The 26,477-nt window shown below is 42.5% G+C and overlaps 1 protein-coding gene across 1 annotated transcript in view; it reads right to left on the bottom strand.

Annotated features, from left to right (window-relative positions):
* Positions 1-26,172, bottom strand: part of UVRAG (UV radiation resistance associated) — a gene marked incomplete at its 5' end in the record, with an annotated part of 79,826 nt that extends 53,654 nt beyond the window's left edge. The window contains 6 exons of the mRNA XM_008948070.1: positions 2,305-2,410; positions 17,023-17,108; positions 20,226-20,300; positions 22,236-22,397; positions 24,641-24,675; positions 26,055-26,172. Coding sequence (XP_008946318.1) covers positions 2,305-2,410; positions 17,023-17,108; positions 20,226-20,300; positions 22,236-22,397; positions 24,641-24,675; positions 26,055-26,172 — 582 coding nt within the window. The remainder of the gene's footprint in view (positions 1-2,304; positions 2,411-17,022; positions 17,109-20,225; positions 20,301-22,235; positions 22,398-24,640; positions 24,676-26,054) is intronic.
* Between the last annotated feature and the right edge of the window lie 305 nt (positions 26,173-26,477).

Below are 26,477 nucleotides of genomic sequence, written 5' to 3'. Positions count from 1 at the left end.
ACACAAATTATATTTGAAGGTTCCTTTCTTTAAAAGGCTTAGGATTTGTCCTGTACCTACACTAAATCTATTCCTGTGTTTAAGAAGAATGTTTTTTCCTTCAAGGCACTATCTTCGCCAAGAACTTGTGCTGCCATGTGCACAGTGAAGGAGAATTCTCTATTATAACCGAGTTTTTTGTTTTGTTTTAAAGAATATCTATCATGTTTAATAACTACTTATTGAGAACAACTGAAGTTGTAACTTCTCCATTTTACATCTCATCAGTCCAGTCACACCCCTGCCCAAATTCCAAGCCTGAATGAGCAGTCGAACTCCTGAGTCTTGTGCAAGCCCGACCAGACACTGTCACCTTGTGTAACTCCACCAGCTTTCACTTTTTTGAGCAGTTAATGAAGATAATTTTCATGCAGCTAGTGCTGGTGTAACAATTGTCAGCTCTCAATGAACTCTTCCTTGCACTTCATATGTTTCAATTACACATGTCCACTCACCCTTCTAGTTCCAGACTGCAGCAGGAAACATGACTCAAACTGGTACACAGGAAGTTCCATCTGAACAAGAGGAAAAGCTTTTTGCTGTGAAGGTGCCAGAGAGGCTGTGGAGTCTCCTTCCCTGCAGAGATTCCAAGCCCACCTGGATGTGACCATGGGCGCCCTGCTGTGGGTGACCTGCTGGAGCAGGGGGGTTGGAAGAGATGATCTCCAGAGGTCACTTCCAACCCTTACCATGCCAGGATTCTGTGACTCAGGATTAAGAATGAATCTATAGTTCACACAAAGGGGAATTGGAAGCCCAACAAGAGCTTCCACTACTGCCATAGACCACGGTTCCTAAGATGTCGCATCATGTGTATGATCACTATTTTTTGGGGTTCAGTGTTCTTCATATAGTTTTGCTTGGAAGTATTTACAGAGGAAAAGCCTTTGCCTAGAGGGACAAGGATATCCCTAACCAAAAAAGACGGACCTCCCCAGCCCAGAGGAGGTCAAGAAGGTGATCAGAGGGCTCGAGCACTTCTGCTGTGAGGACGGGCTGAGAGAGTTCAACCTGGAGAAGGCTCCAGGGAGGCCTTATTGCAACCTTCCAGTACTTACAAGGCCCTACAAGAAAAATGGAAAGGAACTCTTTTGTCAGGGAGTGCAGTGATAGGATGAGAGGCAATTGTTTCATACTGAGAGAGGGGAGATTTAGCTTAGATATTAGGAAGAAATTCTGTGAAAGTGGTGAGACACTGGCACAGGCTGCCCAGAGAAACTGTGGATGTTCCATCACCTGGAGGCGTTCAGTGCCAGGTTGGATGGGGCACTGAGCAGCCTGGTCTAGTGGGAGGTGTCCCTGCCCATGGCAGGGGGGTTGGATTATCTTGAAGGTCCCTTCTAGCCCAAACCATTCTATGACTGAAAAAAACTTTTAGCCACCAAGATACCAGCAGAAGGCAAGGAACCTCTGGGTTGGTGTCACTCAGATGTTACATTGCCATTAAGCAGGTTGACTTCTTTGCTTCTTTGTCTACCATACAATCCTGCAATTAGAGCAGGTAAACAAACTCATTTCTCTGCTTTGTCAAACCCTTAAACCAGTTTGACACTTTTGGAAATGAGCTGTGTACTCTCAGCCCAGAACATACTTTACAGCGACAGGGTAAGGTCACACCACAGGCTGCCCTTCCCTGTACAGGGCATCAGACACGTGCCAGTGAGCACCAAGATAATGAAATCACCACCAGCCACTCTTGTTCTGCCACCTCACTGCTTTGAGCTGAGCTCAGCCTTCACAGGCAGAAAGCAGAAACCAGTGTATGCATACTTTTTTGGAGAGGGGAAGAGGAAAGGCAAAACAAACTGTCAAAAGCTATTGCAAGATCTAACATAATTTCTGCTTAAAATGAACGTTTCACTTGAGTGACAGCTTTTGCATGAATTCTATTCACCCAAAGGGAGTAGGGTGCAAGAAGATACAACCAGTAGACTCACCTCACTCTAAATCCACCACAGGTTTCTGTCAAGATTTATCTAAATCACTAAAAGTTTGTTTTTCCTGATAAACCTCTTTCATGCACATTTATGCTTATATAGCCTAAAACAATTATACAAAACAAAGGTAAAAAAAGGATAAGCAATTCATTCAAGCAACACATAAATCTAAAATCTGTTACGTTATGCTTCTCAGATGGGTCCCCATTGGAAACGACACATTTAAATAAAGATTTCAAGTTCAAGTGTTAAAAAAACAATGGTTTTTTAACCATGGGTTAAAACTTTAGCAAGCCTGCAGAATATGGTTTGAAATAATGCAACTTACCAGTTCGTTGCTTGTAGATGTACATCTCAGCTTTTCTTCTATCTCCCTTCCTATTTTCTGAACGGTTACCTGAGTCTGTTTAATTGCACACTGGGCTCTGTGAAGCCTGGAAGGAGAAGAGAAGTTAGAGTTCAAGTAAAGGTTCCTCCACGTGTGTCCTAATGACGAATGTTCCAGCCGCCTCCACACCAGCAGCAGCTGTAGGATTTGGGATCATCAGCTCCTGTTTTGAAAGGTAACATTAAAAGAGGAATCAGAACTAGAAGGGTTTAGAAATGATCCAAAGCAAACCAGCAAGTCTTGAAATACCATCAAGTACCGAAGTTTTCATTTATTCAAGTCAACAGATACCGCTAAGGCAAAGCTGTAGGTGAGAGATGTAATAACAGGGACATCATGTAACAATTAAATTATAACACAATTGAGTTATAATTACAAGACAGATACACACAGGACAGTTACCTTGAGCATTAGTAACATAGGCCAGCATCAAAAAAATGCAGTAATTAGATAACCCACAGGTACCAAGGCTAAGAGCACGAAACACTCTCCAGTAACCCCACATACACCATGGGCCCTTTGGTAACAAACCCACGAGTTCAACTGAGTCATCTTGCCTTAATGATTCTATAATTCTCTGAAGCGTGAAGAGACAATGATTATGTCTTTCTGATCATTAGCCCTGGCTTCATGGTGAAGAGGGAAAACTGATTATTTGCTGTATTTATTGGAAAAAAAAATCAGGCAAGCACAAAAAGAGATCTAAGAAAGGCATTAACATCTTTAAAATTAAGAGGGGGGGAAATTAATGTATTTATTAGACAAAATGAGGGTGGGTCTGCAGACAACTCATGGCTTCTAAGGCATGCAAACCCAGGCTTACTCTTCCCATCCCAAGTATCACTATTAATGGCTTCTCCTTTTTTAAGGACATTCTTCAGGCAGCCTTGCTGCTGGGAGAAGCACTCAGTGAAGGTATCTGAACACGTTTTTTGCTATTCTGTCATGAATCTGCTGTAGGACACGAGTGCTTTGCAAAATGCAAACCTAACAAGAAGTCCAAACCTGCTTCACTGCATGCTATAATGACCAGCTCTGCTTTACCAAAATTTAAAGTCACTGTCTCTTCAGTGTTATAATTTAAAGTCTTTCTCCAACATCTTCTAACTGCCTGTATGCTGCTGTAGTTAACCATAACTGGACACTATACTCCAGAAGTGGCCTCCCTAACGCAGAGCGGAGGGGCAGGAGAACCTCCCTCGACCTACTGCCCACACTCCTCTTAATGCACCCCAGACCACTGGCCTTCTTGGCCACGAGGGCCCATTGCTGGCTCACGCTGAACTTGTCCCCCAGCACTCCCAGGTCCTTCTGCTGGAAAGCAGCTCAGTGGAGGTCAACCCCTCAGCTGTCCTGGTGCAGGGGGTTATTCCCCCCTAGGTGCTGGTCCCTACACTTGTCCATGTTGAACTTCGTTAGGTTGCTCTGTGCCCAAGTCTCCAGCCTCGCTGAGTGACAGCACAGCCTCGTGGTGTATCATAAAGAAAAGTCCTTGTGGTATAACAGCAAACAAAAAAGTCTACTAAGTGATTCCTTTGTTTTGTCAGAGCTCCTCAGACTGCTCACAGCACACACAGCCTGGCAGCTTTTTGGTAGCTGCTGTAGGATGATCCACATGGGCACCAAGAAGCATAGCTCTGCTGGCTGCTAAGGGCTCCATGGGGTGGAAGAAGACCGTTGAGGCCAACAGTGCTGGGTGTTGGGTCACCCAAGGGTTTGATCTCACAGCCCCAGCGGGGTACTGAGACCTCTTGGCACCACATATTTTCTACCAAAAAACACTACTCACACCACCTCCCACCTTCCCAAACACATCTTGAGGCTGTTGGCTGTGTAATATATGGTGGCACAGGTCAAAGCCAAGGTTTGCTGACCGACCTGAACATTATTCAGAGCTCTGCTGTCGCATCATATAGCAGGGTCTAAGTTTCCTACTAAGTTTCCAGCCTGCCTCTTTTCCAAAAGTCTGGAATGCTTTCTTTCCAGACATAAGAAGGCCTTACTCAAAGCTAAAACTTATAGGTAGGGAGTAGTAATTGAGTGACATTTCCCTTTCCTCTTCATCTCATTTTATACTGGAAGAACATTCTTCATTTTGCCTGTTAGGGGATTAAGAACAAAGTTTTACAAGTTTTCACATCAGGCCATTTAGGTAGCAAAATCTGACTGCTGAGAAGCGTTTTACTCATCAAAACAGCATTTATGTTAATAAATTGTTAGAAGGGTCATTTGCCCTGTGAGTTCCTTCCAGCGATTTGATCAATACCCAGCTATTGACCCACAAATTCTGTAGCAGCTTCAGGTTCTTCTACACACACCCAAGCATAAGGAACAAACATTGATTCAGACTGACTTCTTCAGCTAGCACATACTGTAGAATAAACAAGGGTTCTTGCTCAACAGCAGGGTTATAGGATTACAACAGATGAATCCTTCAATCTGGTAAATCTATAAATTATATTCATAACCTGTAGAGACTGCTACACAACAATTCAGCAATCAAGCCTGCTTTTAATAAGAAATTTTCTTATAAGCCAATATCATCCAGTCATTTCTTGCACTATAAAATAAGCCTACAGTTAAACTTGGCTGCCTTGATGCCAAATTATGCCATTTATATTGCAAGATACAAAACCTACTGATACTGCTTGACTCAGTCCCACTATATTCCCTGTTGTTCCAAGAACTTTAAAATGCTAACAAGACCATGACCACATCCAAAGTTAAACCTTCCAAGATTAAAATTTTTAGGGACTTCGTGTCACACGAGCAGCAACTATCAACAGAAATCTTTCTCCCTCAGCCAAAAAAAAGCCCCCACTGCACCCACATGGAAATCATTGGTCATCCAACAACGGGAACAGAAACTAAGCCTTAAGAACATCAGCATGGGAATTTTGTGCACCATTTCTGCATGCACAGGACTTCAGTGGAGGCAATTATGATGGCACCATGGAATGAAGATCAGCAAGATGAGGCCATAAATCTGGATTAAAATCATATATATAATGAATGGAGAGAAACCTCAATGCTAATTGACCACATACTGTTTCCATTTCTAGTTTGAATGCAAGTCCAAGGCTGCAACCTAAAGTTAGCACAATTTGTGCTTTAAGTACAATCCGACTTAGTTTAGTCAATGCCAACAATGAGCCAACCGATGGTATAATCTACATGCTACCAGCCAATACAGGATTCTTCCTCGATCCTTCAAGAAGGCTTTAATTATTTCTTTTTATTAACATTAGCACTTCCATAGCACTTTAAGAGCTAATTCAGGGTTTCAAGAGGCCACTGGCCTGCTACCAAATTTCCTTCGGCGGTCGGGAAAGCCAAGCTGGTTCCAGCAGAAACTCAGGGCTTTCTGAAGAGGCAGCTGAGCCAACAGTGTCGTCATCCTGCGTCTGCAGGCTGCCCTGGTGTCTCTGCAGCAGCTCACGGCCACTGTCAGCCAGCAGCAGAGTCACAGGAACGTTTAGGGTGACAGATTTACTGCTGTTGCTTGGGGCCTGGAGAGCTGCTGTGCAATTGTCCAACGTCAAGCGAGTTGAGTGCTGCTGCCTGGGAAAGAGCTGGAAAGCAAACCAGACCCTAGAATTCCTTTCCACCCTAATAGAGTTTGGAGGCGGAAAGCCATGAAGCTCTTGTTCTACTGCCATTCTCCTCTTGCCTGCTTTCTAGGGTGAGGGTGCTTAAGAGGAAACAAAATACTCTCCTCTCCTTTCGAAGTTTAAAAGTCAGAGGGATAGATACAAAAGTATTAGCCACGTCCTGCAAACTAAGCCCAACAAAAGCCACATCCTTAATTGATCTAGGAAGAACAAGCAGCAAAAATCCCATATCTCTCCCCTGTACTCGCTGCTTCCCATGTTGCTGAAATACAGACAATCAGGGGTATTTCTTCAAGGCTTTTCAAATCTGACATAAAATTGTCTGGTTTCCCACTCCTCAAGAAAAAAAAAAAAAAAAACAATGCCACGACTTTCTACCTGGGCTGTAAGATTTGAAACAATTCTAGTCTACGCTGTTCTACCAATCAATTCAACTTGAGTACTGACATGGGGGGGTGAAGTTGCTAAGTTTTGGACTCCTTCAACACGACAGGATTCCTCTGCAATAACATCCTTACATTGTTCACAAGATCAAGCAGTTTTCTTGACTTCTCAACACTGCACAACTCAGTGGGCCAAGATAACCTGACTTTACAACTCCGGAATGTGCTGCGGCAACACATCTGCTCCCTTCCAGCTTGCAGTAAGTTGGAGGCAACGTCTGAGGGTTCAGCTGAAGCACTTGCCTCTAAGACACGCTGCAGTATCCTGCAACAGAGATATCCCTCTTGGTCAGGAATCAGCCTGGTGATTTACTAGTTTATACAGCAAGTTCCTGGCTGCAAGCTGGAACGAACTGAAAGCTGGAGTGTAGTGACAGTTGTGCTTGTTAAGCTTACATATGCTTATGTTTACATTAAAGAGCCTCAACTTTATTAGACATTTGATACACAATTTTGTAGTTCTATCATACACTCCAAATATCTATTTGCTCCTATCAGACGCATCTGGATTTTTCACGTGTAGAAATTTGAGCCATAAATACATCAATTAATTACAGCAGTCACATACTACAGCTACTCCTCACAAGAGAAATAAGTGCCTATGGTCTTATTTGCCAGAACAACCTTAGTTTACAATGAGACTAAATTTAAACTAAGAATTACTACCAGAGATTTAGAAAATAGAACGCTTTTGGCAATAAGTGAAATGTAGGATCCTGGAAGTAAAATACCCAAACCTATCATTAAGGAAAAAAATAAGCCAAGATTTTCCTATTAAATACAAAAAATGGAACGCACACTACTTTATATCAGTCCAGAAATTAGATTATGGAGGGTGCCAGCCAGCTATAACATATTTTTTACATAGCCCTTTAAACCACCATTTGCTACATCTGCTTTCCCACAAGAAAAATTTTTCTAATTTATAATCATATACTCCCTTTCCCAATTTCCTCAGAAACTTATACCTACAATTTGTCAAAAGCAGATGTAGGACTCAAGAAGACAGTAGGGAGTAAGAAGAAAATAAAACACAAGTCTGACTTGTTCATTTATGGCATTAAACCTCAACAAGAGCCAACACTGTAAGAAACTCAAACAAGAAAGTGTTGTTGAAGCTCAGATACTTTCCATCATTCTTTCAAACAGTTTTGATCTGACTTACAAGTGTAGGACTCAGTGTTTTTGAGTAGTCAAGTCCACGTGGACAGTGCAACACAGGATGCTTTGAGCTATTTGCAAATGGAGCAGAAAGGAAAAAAGAGGTCTATCAGACTGGCAGAAGGGGAGGTGTTGGCCTTCAGTGGGAGGAACAGTTGAAGAAGGTAGTATATACATCACCTTCAGTACACATGGGGCTTGGACAGAAGAGAGTCTTCATGTGAAACACAGATTTTGCCAGATACAAAGTCATAACACCTGATATTTCTCTAGTTCTCTTATTCCCATTCACAGCTTTGGCTCCAGTACTGCTGCGTCCAGTTCTGGGCTCCCCAGTTCAAGAGAGACAAGGAACCACTGGAGAGTCCAGTGGAGGCCATGAAGACTCTGAGGGGCCTGGAGCATCTCTGTACCCAGGAAAAGCTGAGCGCTCTGCAGCTATTTAGCTGGAAAAGACAAAGGGGATCTGATCAATGCTGAGCAAGAGCTCAAGGGCCCCTAGGGGGCAAGAACCTGGGACCAGACTCTTGTCAGTGGTGCCCAGCGACAGGACAAGGGGCAACAGGCACCAACTGGAACCCAGGAGGTTCCACCTGAGCAGGAGGAGAAAATTCTTTGGTGGGAGGATGGCCGAGCCTGGAGCAGGCTGCCCAGAGAGGCTGTGGAGTCTCCTGCTCTGGAGAGATTCCAGACCTGCCTGGATGTGACCCTGGGCCCCCTGCTGTAGGTGACCTGCTGGAGCAGGGGGTTGGATGGGGTGATCTCCAGAGGTCCCTTCCAACCCCACCATGCTGGGATTCCATAAGTGTGATGGATTTATGGCTTGATTTTTCCAATCAAAGAACAACTTTATTTGTGGCAAATAAAAGATGAGTTTTGTTCTTTATACTAGTGCTTCTGGGTTTGTGATTACAGAAACCCTTATGCCAGGGCAACAGAAAATCAAGTTCAAGATATTATATAGCAAGAAAGGCAAATCACATACAAATCCAATTTCTAAAGGGCATAAAGATGTAAAGATGACTCCTAGCAGAAGGACAGGGACATCAGTAGAATCTAAAAGTCTTTTGCTGACATGTAACTTGCCAAAAAAAATCTTACAAGTTTAAATTCTCACTCTGGGACAGTAAGGAAGCCTAAGGCTGAAGTTCACAGCACAAGTGAAAAGGTGAGAGGAAGATGCATAAATTGAGGTGGAATGGGTTACAGGCTCCACCCAAAAAGGGAAACAGCTGCTCTCAAGTTGATTGTGTTCCTCAAGTGCAGTCCACACAACTGATAAGGTGTCTGTGATAACTGAGCGCAGGCCTTACTCACTGGAGGGAGAAGGAGGAGAATCCCCCAGTCAATATTCAGGTGACTCATTTTTTCAAGCTGCTGCCCTTTCTCCTGGAAGTCATCCCCAAACTGAAATCAAAGCTTACTGCCATGAGAAGTAGAATTCTACAGCTGCAGTAGAGAAATGACATCTCCCACCAGAGAGAGGGACAGCCACAATGTTCACAGGAGTGTTCTGCAGCTCCTCAGCCCTAGGTGCATTCCCCACCGTGCCCTGGTTTTAATTATCAGAGAGATTAGAGCACGTTCCCCAGTGTGAGATCTTTAATCCATTTTACTTGTTCTCAGTCAGAATGCGGTATTGCCTTGCCCTCATCTGCTTAGGTCTTTTTGAGCATTCTGGAGACATGACTGCACTCACTGAAATCCTTACCCAGGCTGAAAGATAAAGCAATTAGTAGCACCATCCTCATGGAGATATCCAGGAGAAAGTCATCATAAAAATAAAGAACAGTCCGAGTGGCACTGTTGACAAAATCCTCCTCCTCAAACACCTTCAAGTACCTGTTATAATATTATTTAGCAAAGCAACATGCTCTGTTTTTCATCAACTCTAATGAAGTCAGAAAGAAAAGAAGGGCTGGGTTGTGACTTCTAGTCTAATTGAGCGTTGCTTCATTGATATGGTCTTTTACACGTCATCACAAATCAAGATGCAGAATAAAGCTATTTTTGAAGTTCTGCACAGCTCTGTGTAATCTCCTTTAAACAGTTCTCTGAAACCAGATTTGATCACGAGTTCGCAACATGCCCATCAAGTTTATGCTAAAGATCTGCTACTGTTTGGGTGTTTTATTCCATATGGCATACTAGGAAAGCTGAAGGTAAGCACAGCAGCAGACTAACCCTGCACTTAAGCATACAGAAAACCCACCTCTCTTACACTTCACGGACTGTTTCAACTTGCTATGACCCACACTGCTCTCTTCTACAGATTTTGGCAAAAGTCAGGGTTGTAAATTGACTCTTCTGATGACTGATGAGCCTCAGTTTCCATACGCAGTTCAGCACCGCACAAGTAAAATGCCTGGGAACAGATTTGTCCAAAAGTCAGGTTCCACAGATCAAAATCCCTATGGAACCTCTTAAAAAAAAAAAATAAAAATTCAGAATCCAGTTTCCATCTGCATCACTACTTCCCAGGAAGACACCACCCCACAACTCCAACCCACACAGTTCTGAGGCCAAGAGAGATGACACTTCTTATACTGATCCTCCACTCAGAACTGCTTCTTCGAGTCTCCAGAGGTGCTCAAGAGGTCCAATTACAGTTCTGATTTATTTAGGCTGGCCTGAGGCCACCTGGGTTTTCAGGTCCAACGCCAAAGGGATGCCTGCCTTGTCTTGGCTGCCTGTACAGCACAAAGAGCCAAGTCTTCCAGGTGGAAATCTTTCCTAGCTAGAAACATCAAGCCTGGCCATCCCCAAAAAAACAACTTCACTTATCACTAGAAAGGGAATTTTTAGCAGAGGAACTTGCTGATTTAAGAACACAAAAGTCTTCTGACACCCATGCCACCCCTCAGAGAGTGTATTTCCACAGCTGCTGGGAGAGTGTGATGGCAGCAGCAGTAGCAACACTGAAGTCTGAAAGCCTGCAGCATGAGCCAGCGATTTGTTTGGTAAGATGCTCACAGGAAAAGCTAGAACCAAGCACTGCAAGAGCACCAAGTTATTAGTGATGATCTTTTCCAGCCACACACATGCCATCTTCTCGGGACGTGGCACTTCCTACTGGAAGAACATCCATTATTCCAACATTTCAAAGAGTTTTGGTCCTGGCTATAAGTCGGGACCCTTCTCTGAGGAAAGAAAAGCAAAGGAAAAAGCTAGAAAAAAGAGGTAGCTGTCAGTGAGTATTTTAAAAATCAAAGAATAAAAATAAACTTTCCTACCTGCTCTTATGTCTCTGCATCTACCAGCACACTAAAAGGAAGAGGGTAGCAAAGAGCAACTCTATTTCCATGCAGTGAGAACTGCAGAAGCCAGAGGCTGAATCCCACCTCCTGCACAGCTCCATCAGGTACACTTCTTTCATGGAAGGGAGGAGAGAAATCAAGGAATCTCAGGGAAGCTCAAGAGACAGGACAACTTCATGTGGCTCACCTCTGGGTTTGTTATCAGATGCTGTACAAGTCAGAGAGCAGCTGATAGTGTGTTTTCTTCATACTTTCCCTCCTTTTCACCTCATCAAACAATTGGAACCCTAAAGTTTGGAATTGCTCCGTATGGTAACTACACAGTAGCGAAGTCTGACAGAGCTACTGGCTCACGTTCAAGACTGATTTGTTTTGTGCTTCTCCTCAGTTGTAAACAGGTCACTGCACTCCTGAAACACACCTTAACACAAAGCAGTTGAAGTCCATGAAGACCTTGCTCTCTCCATCGTTCCCCACTCAGAGAGCTTACAAAAACAGCTTCAAGTTTAACATAATTTCCATGAGTTAAAAATAGCTGCCCAAAGGCACTTACCACACTTGGCACGGTAATTCCACTGGCTCTGCAGGCTCAGAGAAACTACTCTGGGCTACTAGTGAGTTCTTTAACACTAAACTGCTTATATTGACTCTGTACTTTTGTCTCTACTCCTAGTGTCAGGGATCAATTTGTGCAAGTTCTGTTCCTCAGTAAGACTGCTAATGAAGATGGAACAATTTAAAGATACAAGAAATACTTCCATCGAAAAGCGTCTTTCCTAAGGTAGGTAAAGCTAAAGCTGATGATGTGTTCTGTCCCCATGTTTTAGTCTTGGTCACTTAGAATGGTTGATTTTATCAACATCTCAAAGTTTCAGACTGCAGATGAACACTACCTATCCCTACAGTCTTAATTAATCTCTTCAGTGATAAGATGCACTCTTCTTTAAATGGACAGTTATATAACAAATGACAAATTCTGAAACAAGCCTGGCACTTGAAGGATACCCCTGGCCTATGACAGATTACGAAGGCTGAAAAACTGGGATTTCAGACAACTTCTAGCAACTTCTATTTCTGCTTCTCAAGTATAGAATTATAAAGGTCTTTTCCAACCAGGATCATTCTAAGATCATCAAATCCAATCCTTAATCTAGCACTGCCAGGTCCCCACTGACCCATGTCCCTCAGCACCACATCTCCACGGCTTGGAAACCCCTCCAGGGATGGGGACTCCACCACTGCCCTGGGCAGCCTGGCACAGCCCTGGACAACCCTTTTGGAAGAATTTTTTCCTGATATCCAACCTAAGTCTCCCCTGACACAACTTAAGGCCATTTCCTCTTGGACTCTCCTCTCTGCAACCTCGTTTCAAGTAGTTGTAGAAAGTGGCAACATCTCCTCTGAGCCTCCTTTTCTCCAGGCTCAACAACCCCAGTTCCCTCTAGCTGCTCTCTGTAGGACTTGTTCTCTAGACACTTCACCAGCTTTTTTGACCTTCTTTGGCCACGCCACTACACATATCAGCATGCTGATTGTTTAATAGCGCACTCCAAGTTTCTTTGAGCCCCTACCTAGAAAGTAGCAAGTAGCTGCTAGTTTAGAAGTTGAGCTCTAGTCCTCCTCAGCCCAGTGTACATCTTGGCCATTTAAAGTCACTGAACCTGAGCCATCGTTGCTTTGACCTAAAGTACAGGGAAATTGTTTCCTTAGTGTTATAATCTGGTTCAAAAAGTCATATTTATTTGTTCAGGGCACTCCAGCCAGACCTATTTCAGAACCAGAGCTTTCCAGAACTGTGAGAACCTGTTGCTTTCAAGGAAGGCACAGCCTGTGTGGTCTCTGGAGTTGTTCTAGTTATCACAATTTGCTCCACTAGTTCAGATGCACTTGTGGCAGTGGCAGAGGAAGCCCTTTAACACCTAGAAGTAATATTTAGATCAGCTTCAGCCAGGTTACTTAACAACATCACAGCAATTGCCTGGAGTTGTTCTTTTACTCATCTGCAGCACTCAGATTGGACCAACTTCAACTTTTTTGGTTGCTGTTATCAAAAAAAACAATATCTTTTCAACAAAAATACAACAAAAATGTTTTCAATTTATACTGACTAGCTAAATAGCACAAACATGCCATCCCATCTTCTGAAAGAATGGTTAAACCATAGAGAAAGAGGGTTTGACCAGTGAGACAAGGACATAGGAAGTAAAACTTCAAAGGGGCAGGTTTCACTAGTTCTTAGAACATGTTTTGCCCCCAGGCAGAATCTAGGAGGATTTCAGGCTGCTGAAAGGCACAAAAAGCTATTAACAGGCAAATTGCTCTAGGTGTCACAATACTACAAAAAGCTGTTGTAGAATGCAAGGTATTATTTTTTGCATTTAGGAACTGAAGTAAAACTTTAACATATAGGATTTTAAGCCCTTGCTTTAGTAATTGCCAGCATAACCCATTGTCCCAACACCACTTAATACTGCAAAGTCTATTTTTCAATGTTTAAAGAAAAGAAAGGATAGAAAACTAAGAAAGTACTAAATATAAACCTAATCCCATCAGTGCTGCAAACGTGCCGAGAGCTTGATTACGGAGACGTGTCCAGAACATGACCTCAGATGAATTTGGCCCATCCTGAGCGTTACTGAAAGGTGAAACGTGTTACTCTATAACCTATTACTACCAGCTACATAATATTTAGAAAGCCTGTAACTGACCTCTTTTCAGGAAATCTGACAATGTGGCCAAGGGACAAAAATCTCAACAGTTTAGCTTTCCAGTTGGGGTCGTTAATTTTTTTTTTAGTTAGCCTTTTTTTAAAACAAATGGCTGGAGGAACATTTGTCATTTCCATATGGCACAAACAACCTATGAGCAGCACCAGGTTTGCCTGAGGACCTTGTCCCTGCCCCAAAACAAGAAGGTTCCTGAGCTGCAGAGGTGCTGAGAACTTCCTTGCATAAAGCCAAGTTGCCTGCGCACTTCAAACTTTTTCCTCCTGCTTAATTAACTTGTAAATCCACATAATTAAGCATCTGAGAACACAGGCACTGTTTTAATCCAACACTCAAAAATTTTTCTACTGTTCACACACTCTGGCATTCCTAATTAATTATTTTAAATCAAGATAATTTCAGCCAAGCACATGCTTTTCATTAAGATCTATTCACAAGCTTCTTAAGTTTTAGTTGTTCATTTCTTCTGAGAAGTAAAAAAAGAAATTAATTTCTTTCCCAAAAAGCAGTTTAGATAGATAGATCAACCATAGAAGTTCTCATGTAGCACTTTAAGAGTTAAGGGATGAACTAGAACCTACTCACACCAGGGAGCATGGGACCAACACAATAACTGGGATGCAGATAACACCATCACCAGGACCTGCTTCCTTCTTTGAGAAGTTTAAACGAAGCCAGGACAAGCTGTTCTTCATATTCACGTCTCATGAAAACCTTAGGAAACCACATGTGCAGCTTGTGAAATTTAACTACAGGCAAATATTGTATCATGAGAAAGTCTTCAAAATATGGGATTTATATGACCAGATGCAACCCTGACCATGCCGACACCTCCTTATTCTCTTTATAACCAACAGACAGAAGCATGCAGACAGCAATTAATTTCCTCCCAAAGTACATGTCCTGTCAGATGAATCAACTCAAATTATGCCTATCTCAATCTTCTGGTTTTAAGTGGAACGTGCTTTCACAGAAGACCATCTCTGCAAAGAGTTCATGGGCTAGTTGCTCAAGCCTGGGCTCCTGGAAGTAGCAAACTAGACTGCTTGGTAGGATAAAAAGGACATAACAAAAAGACTAAAGATTATTTTAAAAGAAATAAACACTACCACAAGTCTTTTAAGCTAGATACCAAAGGTAAGCAGTAGTAGAGAAAATGTACCTGTAAAAAAATTACTAGAATTAGACAAGCAGAATATACTCCTTGACTGGGTGTGTGGAATCCACTGAAACATAACGAAGAGCAGGCCTGGTGCTAATGCATGGAAAAAACAGGTCCTTTTAGGACACAGGAAAAAGAAAGAAGGATGGTTTAGATCAGAGTCAGGGCTAAAGAGGAATTATACCCAACAGCATGCCTATGTAAGAGACAGCCCTGGACTCTCACCTCCCAAGGATTTACCCAAGCACATGGCTCCAGTAACCAAGTGTCAAAACAGCCCTGGTGAGCATCCAGCAAGGGGAGCTTAAGCAAAAGTTGAGAACTTCATTAAGAAGAATGTAGCCAGCAGGTCAAGGTCCTCCCCTTCTACTCTGCCCTAGGGAGGCCACCCCTTAAGTACAGTGTTCAGTCCTGGGCTCCCCCATTCATGAGACAAGGAATTACGGGAGAGAGTCCACTGGGGGCTCCGAAAATGCTGAGGGGCCTGGAGCATCTCTGTGCCAAGGAAAGGCTGAGAGCCCTGGGGCAGCTGAGCTGGAGAAGACAAAGGGGATCTGATAAATACTGATCTATAGCTAAAGGATGGGAGAGGGGCAAGAGGCTGGGGCCAAACTCTTGTCAGTGGTGCCCAATGACAGGACAAGGGGCAACAGGCACCAACTGGAACCCAGGAGGTTCCACCTGAGCAGGAGGAGAAATTTCTTTGGTGGGAGGGTGGCCGAGCCTGGAGCAGGCTGCCCAGAGAGGTTGTGGAGTCTCCTGCTCTGGAGAGATCCCAAACCCTCCCGGATGTGATCCTGGGCACCCTGATGCTCTAGGTGATCCTGCTGGAGGAGGGGGGTTCAATGAGATGATCTCCACAGGTCCCTTCCAACTCCTACCATTCTGTGATTCATTTTTTGTCAGCTTTATGATAAGACTGACACTTCCAGAAGCAGCAATATGTTCAGATTAGAGAGAGCTCTAGCTGGTCAGGTTCATGACCAGCTGATATAATACCAAGTGTTGTTTCTGGAGCATGAAGTCGAAAGGAAATGTGGAAAAACAAAGCATGAACAAAGCAATCAGGATGACCAACACACATTTTCTTCTATTGAACAAAGACTCAATGTTAGATAGTAGTATAATTCTTCTCTTCTAATGGACTGTGGCAGACTGTGACCAGAGCTTCACAACACTCTCCCAGTTGTTTTCTACTGAAAGTGCAGAAGACAGACATTTAGAAAGCAGCCTTGAGTTTAAATATGCTTTACAGAATCAAGAAACAGCACATTTAAATTTTAAGAGAGCTTATAAAATAAAGACTTCTGAACAAGCAACCTCAAGGTAACTTTTCCTGCCTCTTTCTTCAAAGCTTGGGATTCCTGCAGGCAACAGTGACACCTACTGTTAGCAGTATCAAATGAATCCGACTTTTATGACAAGAAAAATCCAAATCGATTTTTCTGAAGACTCCTGAAAGCATATTAAACATTTCCTTCTCAAAGGTTTCCTTTGTAGCACACCTATTGTTATCACTGCAGAGCTGAAGTGATCAACTTGTCTTGTAAAAATGCCTTCTAAATACAAATTCCTCAAAGCTAACCTACTGCCAGCATTTAAAACCTCCCCACAGCTAAAGTTCTTGAACTATAATAATGAAAAAAGCTCTGAAAAAGGCCTTCTTGTTTAACTTCATACTAGGATTTTGTGTTTTTCACCAGAGACCACAGAGGTAACCACCCAGAAGTGCAGTTACTGCCCTTTCTCATACTTCAGTGTGTTGGAGTACCTGGGTCCTGACCAGGCAGAGCCTCTTTTCTCAGTTACAAGGGAGAATTTTGCAAAAGGTAAAGTCAATTCAGCACCTCAAGATGAAAAAAAAAAAAAAAAAAACAAAACTACAAAAACCCCTCAACACACACTTTGGTGTGTAGCTGTGTTGTTCCAACTACAGCATCATTCTACCAAGTTAAGTTTTGGCAAGTTGCTTTTTCCCCTCATTGTTCTAAAGCATTTCAATTCTGATTTTGTTGAGGAGAAGAGAGTAAATGCTTTACACAGAAGCTCTCCAACAAAGAACCTTCGTGATTTAACATTCACAAGGCAGGTCCATGGGCCAGCTCCATACCACCTCTAGTTCAGAGCACTCCAGTATGCACATGGCAGCAGCCTGGAGACCACCAAGGCATAAACCAACATACACCCCCTTGCTATCAGCAGTAGATTGGCACTACCAATTACCACATTCCAGTCTAGAAGATGTTTTTAACACTAAAGAGTTGCAAAAGCTACACAGAATATTCTCAGAAACCTTACCTAAGCAAAGAGAAGACATCGTACGAGTTACGAACACAGTTCTGATCCACCTGGAGAAGACTGTTCTTCAGGGTACCTGAGTGATCCTTAAGGCAAACAAAGAAAGTTAATTTAAGAATTAATTTTTTTTCCATCTTGACTAAAAGCACGTACTGTTGGTAGGAGAACAAGTGATCTTACGTTTTATGTATTTTACATCTGTCTTCATACAGTTTTATGTAGGGTAGGTAGAAACAAGTCAAGGTGGCAGCAATACCAAGTTCAAGACTGGCCTACAGGAACACTTACCTATAAAGATATTAACAACCTATAACTTTCTATGTGTTCTAGACATGGAGTATGTTTTCTTGAGCTTTCTAAACCATTACTGCACATGTTTTATGCACAGAAACATTGTAGGCTGCAATTCACAGTAGTGACATTCTTCAGCTTCAGATCTGGATGTCTTCACTACCATGCCAGACATCTACATGACCACGAGATAAAGCTCTGTTCTTAACGTTTAAAAGATCAAAGCAATCTTAGTTTTAAATGATGCAAGCAAGTTTCTGGAAGTAACAAAAACAACCTTATGCCATTCTTCAGAGACCAAACTGTACGTTCTGCACAGGAGGCATCAAAAGAGTAGCAGATGAAGAGCAACTCTTCATGCTGAAAAGGTCAGACACCAAGCTCTTACATATCAAGAACAGTCACACCAATCCCTAGAAACACCACAAGCTCAGAACTGTTTCTTCACATGATAAAGTGAATTCCAAGTAGGTCGAATCACCTGGCAGTGTTGTCAGGAGGTTTAGAGCTTGTAGGAAAAAAGGCTTTTGTTTCAGTGTGTGAAGTAGCCCAGCTGGTACAAGTGGCCAGTTAATCTCCCAGTAGTGATGCAGATGTGCTCCGAGCAGCACGATCCCTGCCCACGCACTCTTCCCTGCCTCAACAAGCTGATGATGTTGAAATGAGAAGCTACATGTCGACATCTACTGATACGACTGAATTAGCCACAGGCCACGCAGCAGACATTCCTTCCCACCAAAAATAAGGTTCCACCTGAAGAGCTGTGAGATCTATACACTGCATTATGCCTCATATTGCAAGAGGCCCCATATCAGCAGCTGTCTCAGCTCCTCATGTCCATTCTCAGGATGTTGGATTCTATATGCTGAAATTTATATACATATCTCATGAAAAAGAATATGAAAGTAAAGATGTCTTAATGCCTGAGTGAACTAGGATGGTGAAAACTGAATGAAGGAGGATGGAGAGCATGAAGAAGAGTGCGACCAGCAGGTCCAGAGAGGTTCTCCTCCCCCTCTACTCTGCCTAGGGAGGCCACCTCTGCACTGTTGTGTCCAGTTCCTTGTCTCTCTTGAACTGGGGAGCCCAGAACTAACAGAGAGAGTCCAGCAGAGGCTTCAAAAATGTTGAGGGGCCTGGAGCATCTCTGTGCCAGGAAAGGCTGAGAGCCCTGGGGCTGCTGAGCTGGAGAAAAACTGAGAGGGGATCTGATCAAGGTTGATCAATAGTGAAAGTGTGGGAGACAAGAGGCTGGGGTCAAACTCTTGTCAGTGGCGCCCAGCTACAGGACAAGGGGCAATGGGCACAAACTGGAACCCAGGAGGTTCCACGTTAACATGACAAAAAAATTCTTTGCTTTGATGATGCCAGAATACTGGACCACACTGCCCAGAGAGGCTGTGGAGTCTCCTGCTCTGAAGAGATTCCAAATGTACCTGGATGTGATCCTGGGCACCCTGCTGTGGGTGACCTGCTGGCAGAAGGGTTGGATGAGATCATCTCCAGAGGTCCCTTCCAACCCTCACCATGCTGGGATTCTGTGAAAAGTGAAAATGCACAACTACCAGCATCACCATTTTACACCATGAAGTTGATGCTGTTTCAAGAAGCATAGTCTTCATAAAGCCAAGTGCAAAATTTTTCAGAGAACTAGAGGAGTGGCCTAAAATAACTAGTTTCAGGAAGGGAAAAAAATATTTGGAGCAGCAACATACTTTAGCTTTTTCTTTTCCCCCCTGTACTACAGGGTGCTGAAAGAAAATTCCCAAAGAGTCACACACCCAGGGGTCAGTACAAACTTCTACCCCAAGGCAACTTGCAGAACATGCAATGGAAGGGTTTCAGACTTAGGTATTTAAAAACTTTGCACTTTGACAGGCGAGTTGGTCATCTTCTCTGCCACAGCATTTATTAGATACAGACGTGTAAACACACAAAGAGGCTTTGCTTGTGAAAAGAGAAGACGCCAGAGAGACCTTATAGCAACCTTTTAGTACTTAAAGAGGGCCTACAAGAAAGCCAGAGAGGAACTTTTTGCAAGGGCATGTAGTGATACAAGAAGGGGTAATGGCTTTAAACTGAAAGAGGGGAGATTTAGACTGGATATTAGGAAGAAATTCTTCATTATGAGGTTAGTGCCCATGATAGGGAGGGTTGGAACTAGATCATCTTTAGGGTCCCTTCCAGCCCAAACCATTCTCAGATTCTATGCATGGTTACCCATGTCACTGGCTATAGAGCCATTGCCTCCACTCAAATCCCTACCAGACTGGACTTACTGGTTGTGGCTAACACAAACTGTAGCTGCATATCAGAGTCACCTTCTCTCCAGCCAAGGCCTCCTGGTACAACCTCTCTATACTGCAGTGCTGCTACCAGCAATTTTGTCATCATCAATGTAGGAATCAGCATTACCATGTAACTAAAAGTCATATTGCCATAGAATTAATTTGGCTGCAGGCACAATATTGGAAAAAAAAAACATTAGACAAAACGGTTGCAACACAGCAAATAACCACTGAAAAGCTACAAACTCTGGTTTGAAGAGTGAGAACCAAAACTGAAAACTCATTTTCAGGGCAAATAGAAAAGCGTGTTAACAGCCACACTGTTTTCAAAATGTGCTATGTTTGAATGAACATCTGCCTCAAAGAATAGAGTCAAGGTTTATTTTCAGTAAACAAGGCTTTTTTTTTGACTTAGAATCCTATTGCTTTAAGTCTTCTCAGAACAGCTCAGATGTCCATGCAACAGAAGCAAGAAACAGTTCTTAGCTGTCATGTCCAAGAAGTATTTCTTGTCAAAACTGTTTTAATCTTCTGAGCATCCAAGTGTGAAAAGTTCAGTTTAGAAATGGAATTTCAGCTTGTCACCAGAACTAACAAGCCAGAACCCATATGAGATACTCTTACCTTCTGCTCGAATGAAGCTCCGTAATAACCATCGTTGAGACCAAATATAATCTCATTTGGGTTTCTTGCATGTATCTGTAAGAAGAGAAGAAAAACAAATCAGTTTAGTCAGCTTTACAGTGCAAACAAGCTTAAATTGCTCTATTTAACAGTAAAATGCAGCTTTTCAGCACCTGTAATTCTAGACACACATGGAATCTAAGAGAAAACTGAATTTAACCATAGGAAATGCATTTGCTTCACAACTTTAACAACAGGCTCCATGTTCAGCCATTCCACCCTGAAATCAGAAGTAGTGGCCAGCACATCTTTCCTATTGTTGCAGGACAAAAAAAAAAAATAACTAGGAGACCAAGAAACTAGTCAAAGAGACAAGTCTCAGGAGTAAATAGCTTTCACATGATGCTACCTAAAATTATATTCAAAATTAGGCTTTTGTGGTCATAGCAGACATAAAATTATGTTCTCTATTGGAGCTAATATCCTGCTGCTAATGTACAGAACATTAGTTCAAATAAGACCATGCACTAGAGCATATTATTCAGGGAGACATTTCTTCTGTGCAGTATAAACAAAAGGAAAAAAAGACACAACATGGAGGGTACTGGCTCTGGCAGTGATGGAGTTAACTGTTTTCCTAGCAGTCCCTGTGGTGCTTGATTTTACATCTATGACTAAAACACTATTGGTAACAATTTTAGCTATTGCTGAATGGTGCCTGCACATCACCACGGCCTCTTCTGTTTCTCACTGGGCCTCCAGTATTATTATTATTGTTTGGGTTTCCCTTTCAGTTATTGGACTGTCTTTACCTCAGCCCATGGAGTTTTTCCTCAATTTTGCTTCAAATTTCTCCCAGTCAACCAGTGCAGGGGGTGCTGGCCAGGATCAGAGCACCATGTGAATCTACAGCAGTCATTCCCTATAAAGCTTTCTTTCTAGGCTTTGAAACATACCAGTTTTAAAGAAAATAATAAAAAAGTCGTTTACTTCTAAAGTGAGGAAAAAAACTACCATCTGTTTTAAATAGATCCTATCAATTAATCAATCAAAAATTGCCCATTGGCATTAGGACAACCTATTTTAATTCAAAAGGCACTGTATTTTTTTGTGTTTTCATTATTTATGTGATACAGAGTCCTTTCTGAGCCATTAGAAGTATCATTGAGAGGCTCAGCGAACAACAGTAACTTAAAATATTCAGCTTGTCAAGATTTAAAGCTTCAAGACGAGCTAAAATTAAGCTCTGCAATCAAACTTGAAAATGTGCCCTTCAAATACATTCATTAATTTCTTTTCTTAGCATTCCATATATTTGTTCATCCAGATCACAGAATCCCAGCATGGTAGGAGTTGGAAGGGACCCCTGGAGATCACCCCATCCAACCTCCCTGTTACAGCAGGGTCATCCACAGCAGCTTGACCAGGATCACAGACAGGCAGGTTCTGAAAGTCTCCAGAGAAGACTTCACAACCTCTTTGGGCAGCCTGTTCCAGGCTCAGCCTCCCTCACAGAAACAAGTTTTCTCCTCCTGGTCAGATGGAACCTCCTGGGTTCCAGTTTGTGCCCGTTGCCCCTTGCCCTGTTGCTGGGCACCACTGACAAGAGTCTGGCCCCAGCCTCTTGACTCCCACCCTTTCACTATTGATCAGATCCCCTCTGAGTCTTCTCTATGCTCAGCAGCCCCAGGGCTCTCAACCTGTCCTGCACATAGATGCTCCACTCTTTTCAGCATCTTTGGAGCCTCCACTGGCCTCCCTCCAGTAGCTCCCTTTCTCCCTTGAACTGGGGAGCCCAGAACTGAAGAATATTCCAGAGGTTGCCTCCCTAGGACAGAGTAGAGGGGGAGGAGAACCTCCTTTCACCTGCTGGTCACACTCTTCTTAATGCACCCCAAGATACCACTGGGCCTTCTTGGCCACACAGGCCCATTGCTGGCTTATGGGCAACTTGTTATCCACCAGTTGTTTTCTTAATTACAAACTTAAAAAAAAAAAAATTCACATTACCTGCTGGCCCAAGTACTTTAACCCATCTAGATTGACCTTCCATTCAATCAAAAGCTGAAAGTGCTCCTTCTTGCCACCCCAGATCCTCACAACAAAACAGGAGACAGAGGTATCAAGACGATCCGGCATTATTCCAAAGTCCAGACTCCTCCATGTCGGATTCTGTAGGTATTCAAAGAAGAATAAAAATAACTCAAGGTGAAAGTAGGCCTAAAATTAACAATTCAGAAAGCAGCAAAGTCCAAGTCAAAGTCTAAAAAAACCACTTCAGCATATCAGCCATTTCAAGGTTTATACAGCATTGAAGCTTACAGGTTCTGCTGCTTCCTCATCCTGTTTTCTAGAGAGAATTCCTGGGTTAAAAGCTACATGCTGTGAAGTGCTTCAGAAACTCAGAGTGGGCTCTGCCTCCTTCCACTACAAGATAGTGAAGAGTTTACTTCAGAATTTCCTAATTCAGTTTATTCAAATGAGGAACTTTAAAAGTGGAAGTAACATGCCTTGCCAAGTTATAACTCAGCTTCTAAAACTAGGGTAGAGCTTGCATTGCAGAAGTTAAACACTAATCTATTCCCCCAATAATTAAAGTTTGCATAATTTATTGACAGGTTTGTTCACATTCTTCTTCTCCTTGACAGATGCTGATGACAATCCTCAAACACTGTCACTAAGAGTTCCTCTTCACTCCAAGGGATCAGACTTGCTTCTCAATCTCTACAGAAGCAGCACACTTCAAGCTAAACTTCAAACACCTATTCCACTAGGACCCACATTTGCAAACAGGAGGTATTCTTTGAACCTGCACTCACCTCTGACAACATTTCAATTAGATTTATGGAACCTTGTAATTGGCCCAAGCTGCAACCAAACCAAACCAACCCAATGCTACTTTAGTGCCAAAAGACAGATATCAACTTTAGGACTTCCACAAGCCATAAATCACAAGGTGTCCAGACACAGAAATGGTAAAGAGCTTTTTCCATCTCCTTCTTCTGCTGCATACAGAAATGGTACCTCCTCCTAAACAACAGGTAGGGCCCCACCATCTCTGGAGGGAACAAGCCTTTCCTTCTAGTGACTCAGCAGCTCGGAACAGACCAAGCATCTTGGAACTGGTATTAGGGAACTTAGATTCAGATGCCTCTGAGACAAAGGAAGGGGCAGTTACCTAAGAAGTATTACAGAGGGAAGGCATTCATCAAGTTTTCCTATGGAGAAAGGATATTCGGAAGCTATTCAGGCACCAAGTCATTAAAAAACCCATAGATTACATTCGGAATTTGCTCAAGATCTCTTGTATTTAGATCTTTGTCATTCCATCTCCTATTTCCTTTGGTTAGATTCCCCTTCTATGTTTCCTTTTCCTGAATTAGAACAGGTAGAACTCAAAATCCTGAAGTCTCGAGGAATTTGTCTCTTGGACATGTTACAGTATTGAGGCCACAGACAGCTCTTCCTCCACTCCATAGTTTTCCAAAGCATTCACAGCCCAGGGTTCTATAAACAGTGCAGTTCTCCCTCATTAATGCAGGCATTAGAAAGTCTGTTTAGCAGGTTTTCAAACTCCCTTACCCAACACTTGCAACATCCTACTCCCACAGAGACCTACCGCTTCTCAGCTGTAACTGTTCACTTCTGGTCGCTTCGCTGATCTGAACTGGAAAATTCAGAAACTCTCAGATGTATATGCAGGTCTAGGTTCCTTACTATTCACTGGTACAAAAAAATGTTCAAATAAACTAGTGGTATGTTCTGCAGCACTGTTTGACTCTCCCTTTATTTGGGGTGTTGGAAGCTGGGCCTCTGCTTCTACACCAAGGTTCCCAAACTGCACAGTGGGAGCTTCTAATGCAGCTGTACACCCAAAGGAATACAAGCACTCCTTGAATGAGCAATTTGCAGACATTTATATAAAAGCAGCTACTTCTGTTGCTAACACCACCAGGAACAGCAAAAAACAAACAAACAAAAAGCTTGTGAACAAACCTGAGTTATGATGCATCCAATTCTCAGAAGCTGAAAGAAGTTAAACCAATAAATGTCCAGCTAAGATGACTTGGCCGTTTTTGGTGTCCTCAATATTTGAAATGGATATATATTGTCAAGGCTAACCTGAGTTTTAACATGAAAATGTCCTACCCTTGGAGTGTTTAGTCCTGTCTGCAGGAGCACCAACAGACCACTGCTCCACAGCTGTTAAAACAACATGCATTTCTACTAGTCAGTAACTCATTACTCAAATCCTTGTGGAAAAAGCCTGAAAAGAGAGAAGAACGGGACGCTCCCAGAAGAACTGAGGCATGGAAACACATTTAGCAGTTATGTTATTTAGCAGAGAAATCAATATCTTGCAGCAAATACATAATTTTTTTTAATGAAAGTTTTTCCATGCAAAAATAACTTACCAGAGAATTCTTGACCACTTCACTCTTATAAAATTCTAAAGACAAGAGCAGAAAAAAAACCTTTAGATTGGCTTAAACATGGATTCAAATTGTAGCATTTGAAACAGAAAAGGCTAAAATAAGTAACACTAGAAAGACATGTGCTAGTGGGTCTAGTTTATCAGTAACAGATTCACCAGGAAGACCTTAAAATTCAGTGACACTTTTGACTAAAAGTACTCACTCACACTTAATTATTAGTGGTCATTATTTAAATTTAGCAATTCATCTTTATACCCAAGGTAATTCTCAAGATTTACTGAGGCTGTGGTTTCTGGGGGGGAAAGAACATGCCTCAGTCCTTTACACTGTTTGGATGACTTTTGCAGGGTGCTGAGTTTGTCACAGGACATCTTCCCAGAGGAGTGCAGCATGGATACACTGGTTGCTCTCCTGAAGAGCAAGGGTGACCTGTTCCAGATGCTTAGAAAGCGAACAGACAAATTACCTCACAGAGGTGCCAAGAACCTGGTATTTAAATGGAAATAAGCAACCTCTGACACGTGGACCTTGGCTTTCAGAGCCAAAGGCTTTAAGTGTTTATTTCAGGTAGATGGTTCTGGAGGTTGGAATAGAGATTTTGTGCATCTTTGAGTCTATTGGAGTCCAAGTTTTGATGAAGTGCAGAACAGTCCTGTACATCAAACACTGTAGAAGCAGTGATCAGTTACAGGTTCAACCAATAACCACAAGAAAGTCCAGGTAGCAAGTCCAAGTTCTCTATTCTTACCCTTTTAAAACAGCCACGTTGAAAAAAAAAAGGTTCAGCTAGAAGAGCTGAAAATAAAAATTACAAGAAACCCAAAATTCACCTGTACATTGTTGATCATATCAAAAGGAGTATAAAAATATCCTTTTTTAATAACATCTCTCCACAATGACAACTGGGCAAACAGAAATGAGACCTAACACTCAAACCCAGTCAGCAAAAGCAGAACAGATGCCTGGATGCTTTGTGTCACTAGCTGACAGCTCTATTTTTGGAAAATTATGATAACAGTAAGTGTTGGTTTATGCTCTGTAAAGTACCTGGTGTGCACAGAGGGGAACACACTCCCCCACACAAAGCAGCAAAGGCTCCTAAAGCATTCATTTTTCTGTGCTCTTGGAAATTCCCAAGTTTCTTAAATTATCAGTGGGGGAAGAAGGAGAGCAACAACAAAAATAAGGCTGTTTTAAGGAGCCAAACGTGTCACCTGTTTTGCTTCCTCAGCTGCTAACACAAAGTTTTTCTTAAGTTCAGAAAACTAAAGAGTTCTTTTCCACTGCTGGTGTGCACGAGGCACATAATGGCAGCATTAAAAAGGACAGAGAATTAATGTCGTAAGAATTCAAAGCTTAACTAGTGAAAAAACTGATGTCAAGCCTGGCTTACCTTTGTATATCTTGGTGTTATCACACAAGTGAAGAGTGAAATACGTGTCCAAGAGGCGATATCCGTTCTTATTGACGATGTTCCGTGCAGCGATGTTCCGAAGATGACGAAGCCGGCGCTAGAAACAAGAAAAGCACCTCAACAGTTAAAGAACTTCCCGAGGTTGAAACTGAACCCTTTTATTTTTTTAACATGAAAGCATTTTAATGATTTCCAAAGCACTGCTGTCACAAAAAAAAAAAAAAAAACACCCAAACGCTCCACTTTCCTTGACAGAAAGGTCTTTGAACAATCAGGACTCAGCAAAGCCAACAGGAACTTACTGAACAAGCAACAACTTGCACCTCCGAGAGCTCAGGTGATGCAAAACTTCTTCCTCGTGTCCTATGCATAATTTTTACTGCACGTGTCTAAATCACTCAA

Source organism: Merops nubicus, unplaced genomic scaffold (assembly GCF_000691845.1).
Source record: "Merops nubicus isolate BGI_N331 unplaced genomic scaffold, ASM69184v1 scaffold6689, whole genome shotgun sequence".
Lineage (NCBI taxonomy): Eukaryota > Metazoa > Chordata > Aves > Coraciiformes > Meropidae > Merops > Merops nubicus.
The sequence above is the reverse complement of the archived record's forward strand: the minus strand, read 5'-3'. Positions and strand labels throughout refer to the sequence as shown.